Source organism: Pteropus alecto, unplaced genomic scaffold (genome assembly GCF_000325575.1).
Source record: "Pteropus alecto unplaced genomic scaffold, ASM32557v1 scaffold821, whole genome shotgun sequence".
NCBI classification, from domain to species: domain Eukaryota; kingdom Metazoa; phylum Chordata; class Mammalia; order Chiroptera; family Pteropodidae; genus Pteropus; species Pteropus alecto.
In genome coordinates, this window is record NW_006431396.1 from 435,684 (window position 1) to 442,361 (window position 6,678).

General features: G+C 37.7%; 1 protein-coding gene across 7 annotated transcripts in view; it reads right to left on the reverse strand.

Annotated features, from left to right (window-relative positions):
- BRCC3 (BRCA1/BRCA2-containing complex subunit 3) overlaps positions 1-6,678 on the reverse strand; it is a 48,490-nt gene that overhangs the window by 21,534 nt on the left and 20,278 nt on the right. For all 7 annotated transcript variants that reach the window (XM_006905814.3, XM_015597753.2, XM_025039847.1 and 4 more), the window contains one exon: positions 5,357-5,412. In XM_006905814.3, coding sequence (XP_006905876.1) covers positions 5,357-5,412 — 56 coding nt within the window. The remainder of the gene's footprint in view (positions 1-5,356; positions 5,413-6,678) is intronic.

Genomic DNA, 6,678 nt, shown 5'->3' on the forward strand with positions numbered 1-6,678 from the left:
GGAGAGGAAGCTGGTTAAGGTATCTCTTCATATTGGGGCTTTAAGTCCATGAGAGAGAAGTATATTGGGAAAGTGAAGGCGAGCACTGACCATGAATAGGACTCCTGCTCTGATTCTCAAAACTAGCACAAGACCAGGAAGCTCCCTTTCCCTATAGTGTAAGTTTGTTTATGTCATCTCTCCAGTGCTTCAGATGTCATCTTAGAGTCAAACATGGGGAGAAAGGGAAGTACCTGAAAGAAGGAGAAATTATCTCCACAAAGACTGATTTCGACTTGAAGAAACCTTAAATTATTGGATTAAATTATAAATAAGATTTCTCTTCCAAGGAACTGGGTAGATTATGGGTTGTTCTATCGGGGGCTACAAAAGAAAACAATAGCAGAGAACTTCTCAGAGCTGAAGGACAAGTGCAAGCTGACTGAAAGCATCCAGCAGTTTGAATCAAGAAATATTCACATTCTAGCTACAGCATAGAAAATTTTACAAGCTCAAGAATAGAGAAGTTCCTGGAAGAAATGGATAAATACTATAAATATAAAATTTTTCAAGACTGAATCAAGAAAAAAACAGAAAATCTCAACAGACTGGTTACTACAAACAAAATCAAATTGGTAATGAAAAATCTCCCAAGAAACAAAAGTCCTGGATCAGATGGCTTCACAGATAAATTTTACCAAAGAAGAAGAATTAACACCTATTCCTCTCAAACTATTCCAAAAAATTCAAGAGGAGGGAAGGTTCCCAAGCTCATTCTATGATGCCAGCATTATCCTGATTCCTAAACCAAAGACATTACAAAACAATAAAACCATAAGCCGACATTCCTGACGAACATAGATGCAAAAATCCTCAACGAAATATTAACAAACCAAATTCAACAATACATCAAAAAGATCATACGCCATGATTAAGTAGGATTTCTTCCTGGAATGCAAAGTTTGTTGAATATCCACAAATCAATTAACATGATGCACCATGTAAACAAATGAAAGATAAAAATCATACGATCATAACAATAGATACAGAAAAAGCATTTGACAAAATCCAGCATCCATTTATGATTAAAAAAAAAAAAACTCAACAAAGTGGGAACAGAGGGAACATACCTTAACTCAATAAAGGCCGTGTATGACAAATCCATAGTTAACACTACAGTCAACAGGGGAAAGGCTAAAAGCATTTTCCTTAAGATCAGTCAACACTGTATTGGAAGTCTTAGCCATAGCAATCAGACAAAAACGAGAAATAAAGAGTATCTAAATTGGAAAGGAAGAAGTAAAACTCTCATAGTTTGCAGATGACATGATACTATATAGAGAGAACCTAAAGATTCCACCCAAAAACTGTTAGAACTGATCAATGAATTCAGTGAAGTAGCAGGATACAAAGTTAATATTCAAAAATCAGTTGCATTTTTATACATCGATAATGAATTATCAGAACGAGAAATTAAGAAAATAATTGCACTTACGACTGCATCAAAAAATAATAAAATACCTAGGAAAAAATTTAACCAAGGAGGTAAAAGACCTATGCTCAGAAAATTATAAGACACTGAAGAGAGAAACTGAAGAAGATACAAATAAATGGAAGCATATGCCGAGCTCGTGGATGGGAAGAATTTACATCGTTAAAGTGGGCATCCTACCCAAAGTAATCTGTAGTTCGATGCAGTCCCTATGAAAATACCAATGGCATTTTTCACAGAACCAGAATAAATAATCCTAAAATTTATATGGAACCATAAAAAACCCCAAATAGCCACAGCAATCTTGAGGAAGAACAAAGCTAGATGTATCACACTACCTGATAGTAAACTATACTACAAGGCCACAGTAATCAAAACAATTGATTGCTGGCATCAAAACAGACATATAGATTAATCAAACAGAATAGATAGCCTAGAAATAAATCCATGCCTTTATGGTCATTTCATCTATGACGAAGGAGAAAAGAACATACAATGGGCTAAAGACAGTGTAGTCAATAAATGGTGTTGGGGAAACTGGACAGATACATGCAAAAAAAGAGAAACTGGACCACGTTCTCACACCGTATACAAGAACAAATTCAAAATGAATTAAAGACTTTTAAATATAAGATCCCAAGCCATAAAACTCCTAGAAGAAAACATGGGCAGTAAACATTGCTCTTAGTAATATTTTGTCTGACATATCTCCTCAGGCAAGGGAAGGAACAAAAGAAAAAATAAACAAATGGCACTACATCAAACTAAAAACTTTTTGCACTGCAAAGGAAACCATCAACAAAACGAAAAGATGACCCACTAAATGGGAGAAGATATTCATTCACCTATGACACATGTAATAAGGGGTTAATATCCAAAATTTATAAAGAATTCATACAACACAACACCAAAAAAAAATCGAATTAAAAATGGGCAGAGGATCTGAATAAGACATTTCTCCAAAGAGGAAATACAGATTGCCAATAAACGTATGAAAAATTCTCAAGGTCACTAATCATCAGAGAAATGCAAATTAAAACCACAATGAGATATCAACTCACACCTGTCAGAATGGTCATCGACAATAAAACAAAAAACAAGTGTTGGCGAAGATGTGGAGAAAAGGGAACCCTTGTGCACTGTTGGTGGGATTGCAGCCACTATGGAAAACAGTTTGGAGGTTCTTCAAAAAATTAAAAATAGAACTATCTTACGACCCAGCAATTCCACTCCTGGGTATTTATCCAACGAAATCCAAAACACTAATTTGAAAGGGTATGTGCACCCCTGTTTTCACTGCAGCGTTATTCGCAACGGCCAAGAAATGAAAGCATCCATCAGATGATTGGATAAGTAAGTGGCACATATATACAATGGAATATTACTCAGCCATAAAAAATGAAATCATTCCATTTGCAACACATGGATAGACCTAGAGGATGTTATGTTAAGTGAAGTAAGTCAGAGAAAGACAAATCACATATGATTTCACTTACATGTGGAATTTAAAGAACAAAATAAATGAACAAATGAAATAGAAACAGACTCATAGACACAGAGAACAAACTGATGTTTACCAGATGGGAATGGGGTAGGAGGGCAGGGTGAAAATGGTGAAGGGATTAAGAAGTACAAATTGGTAATTACAAAACAGTCTTGGAGGTGTGAAGTACAGCATAGGGAATAGAGTAGATAATGCTGTAATAACTACGTATAGTGCCAGGTGGGTACTACACTAATTGGGGGTGGGGGACCGCGTCACAAATTATACGAACATCTAACCACTACGCTGTACACCTGAAACTAATATAAAATAATATTGAATGTCAACTGTAATTGAAAATAATAAAAGAAAATTTAAAAATAGAGAAGTTCTTAAAAGCTACCAGAGAGAGAAAGGAGAGAAAGAAAGTCCCTTACAAAAGAAGAAGAATTGGACTGGTAAGAGACTTCATCAATAATACTGGATGTTTATGAAACAATAATGAAACCATGCCTTTAAAGTTCTGAGGAGGAAAATGTCAGTTCAGAATTCTTTAGCCATTGGGGTTATTAAGAAAGAATAAAACCATTTTCGGACAAGCACAGACTCAGAAGGTTTAGCACGATGACAGGGTGAACCAAGAAAGATGACATGAAATCCAGACACCAATGGAGCCGACCCAGAAGGACAATGAAGGAAAGTCCCAGGAGGTCAGCTATGACTCGTCAGAGGTGACAGAGACCAAAAAATGAGGAAAGTCATTTCAAAACCCTATGAAACAGCAAAAAGCTATACGCGGAAGGAAACAGAATCGTAGCATAGAACATTATACTGCTTGGTTGTACATGGATGATTTACATAATCGTAATAATATAAACTTTTTTTTCTACTCTTCGAATCGACTAGTAGACAAAGCTCAGGAAACCCAATTATGGTTACAACACGGGACGTAAATACTGGCAACTGTGAATATATAAAGGTTTATGGTAAAACTGCAGGTTGACAGCAGGGAGCCAAAAGACACCGCCTCTTGTCTGTCGTTGGTAGAATAAATAAAAGAACAAACTTTATTTAAGATTAGAAAAGGGACCAACAGAAGAACGGAAAGTATTACTATAACTACCTCAGGGAGAACGGAGATGAGGCGGTGTAAGTGAACTAAACCCTCATTTGCGAAAGCAAGACAAAGTAAGAAAACAGATAATATCCAAAATTAGTAAGTCAACAAAAAGTATCAAAAGTCTATTATTGAGATATCGAAGTAAAAATCAGAACTGAAAACAAAATTAGAAGAAGTGGTTCCTTCTGAGGATTGAGATTATTTATCGTAAGTTCCTCCATACCATTTGAAATGTTGATGCACGTGCAGCTATGACTTTGATGAAAACATCAAAAATTCCAGTTTCTTGACTAAGCGCCACTTTTGTCTGGTTCCACTTTCCCAGGCTCTGTGAAGCACACGGCGAAGTCCGCGCACGTCCTACTCGCCCTTTTCCACTTCCCGTCTGGGGTGGTGACTGACGTGTTCCCTTCCGTACATTCTATGTATTTATCAGCAGGTATGCTGGTGTGTTCACCAATATACTTCTCTTCCATGTTCTTACCCGAATACTAGCACGCTATATATAATATTCTTCTACCTCGCCTGTTTTATTTATTAATGTATCTCGGAGATATTTCCGTATTACTACTGAGCTTCGTCATATTTTTTTTAACATCTTAATCCAATTTTGGGATGCATCATACTTTCATCGGTCTGTACTGACAGACATGTTTTTCTCCAGTCTCTGCTATTTCAAACAATGCCACAATGCTATAATAATAAATCGACAATGATTATAAGAAAAAAAAAAACAATTTAAGACGGTTTTTGCTTCTGTTTCCCAATTAGATAATGAACTTGGCTTTCATCTTTGCATCCTCAGTGCCTACGTTGACATTTGGCAGATAGCAGAGATTAGATTAAGATTTTCTAATTTAGGGTGAATGGAATTTAAAGGAGGAAAGTCACCTATGCGAACATTTCAATGAGATACTGGAATTCTAAAGTCAAGTTCATGGCACCACAAAGACAATAGGCTGTACGAATGTCAAATACTCTGCACGCTTAGTCTTTGCTTTACAATTCACCAGAGAAAGGGAAGTGGGGGTCGAGTCGCTTGGAGAAAGGAAACACGGGACGGGGCTGTGACAACGAACTGGACAAAAAGACTGCTTGTGTGCTGCTGGCTCTGTAGATCCCCAATACCGAGATGCGAAAGAGACTCTCACTTTCGAAGGAGTGTTAAGTAGACTACAGAATTCTTGGTGTTTTACCAGTGAGAGAACTAAAATTTTAGGAAGAAAACAAGCAATGTTCTTGACTGGAAGTTAACCCATCGAAACATAACATATGTACTTACTCTGAGCTCTTCTGGGCCTGAATGGATTGAAAGCAAGTGTAGAGGACGCGGCCAGTCTATAAAAAAAAAACAAAAAATTTAAAAAGGTCATGAAGAGAAGGATTAATTTGGAAAAAGGTATAGCAGTTTAGTGATATGCTAACCTAAAACTCAAAAGCCACTTTGAAAATGGAAGGTAAAAGAGATTACAGAGATGGGATATGCCACATATCTGCCGTCGGAACAATCGATCGGTCAACATGAGATGGCCACAGTCGACCACGTGTTCGTGTGACAGCGACAAAGGGCTCACGAACACGAGAACCAAGGAACGAAGGACCAGACCATTCGAACTGCTTTTTTGGAAGCTGACAAAGTTATTCAACAACTATTATAATGACGGCAAACAAATTTATGATGACAAAGCCAAAAGTATTTCAAATGAAATACAAAGTTCAAAATACTGAACTTTAATATTTGTGGAAAAAAGTGATTTCATGAAGGCTATTTATTGTTAACATCAATTCTGAGAATATAGTTTAACTAACGTAGTAAATAATAGGACGCACTTGATGCTCTTGGCAAAATTCATACCTACAATGTTAAATAGTAACTTTCTTTTTGTTTAAACTGACGCATAGCAAAATCTCTTGACACAAATGTAAAATTCGAAGAGAAGTCCTCTAAATAGACGATGGCAAACTAGCCATTTGATCAAGCAGCTTAACGTCTCTGAGCTTTGGTTTACTCATCCATAACATACAGATGACAACCATCCTCATAGCCTTTTTGTCAGGCTCAGAGAATATTTATGTCAAACACCCAGTGAGTAGGTGCCATACAATAGGTGATAAACGGTACTTGTTACTATTACTAGCCACCAAAATATGTGTAGAATCCAGCCACCTCTCATCGCTGCCACTGTGCCACCGTGGTCAGGCCTCCATCATCCCTTGCTAGATTACCACAGTATCTTCCAGATGGCTTTCATGATGCCGTGCAGCCCACGCCCCCTCCTGCCCCCCCCACTCCCATCCCTGCCCCGTCCAGTCTATTATCAACACAGTAGTCAGCAAGATCCCATTAAAACATAAAGTCACCCTCTAGTGGCTTCCCAACTCAGAGTCAAAGTCAAGGCCTCAGAAGATCTGGCCCCAGTTATCTTTCAGACCTCACTGTAGGATGACCAGATGAGCGGTCATCTCAACCAGGGCCCTTCCAAGAAGTGAGCTAACTAAACGAGAGACTGGGATAAGGGGGTAGAACTGGGACACATGGTCACGGTCTTCCTCCCTCTGCTGCAGCCACACTGACTTCCTTGATGTCCCTTGAACATGTCACAC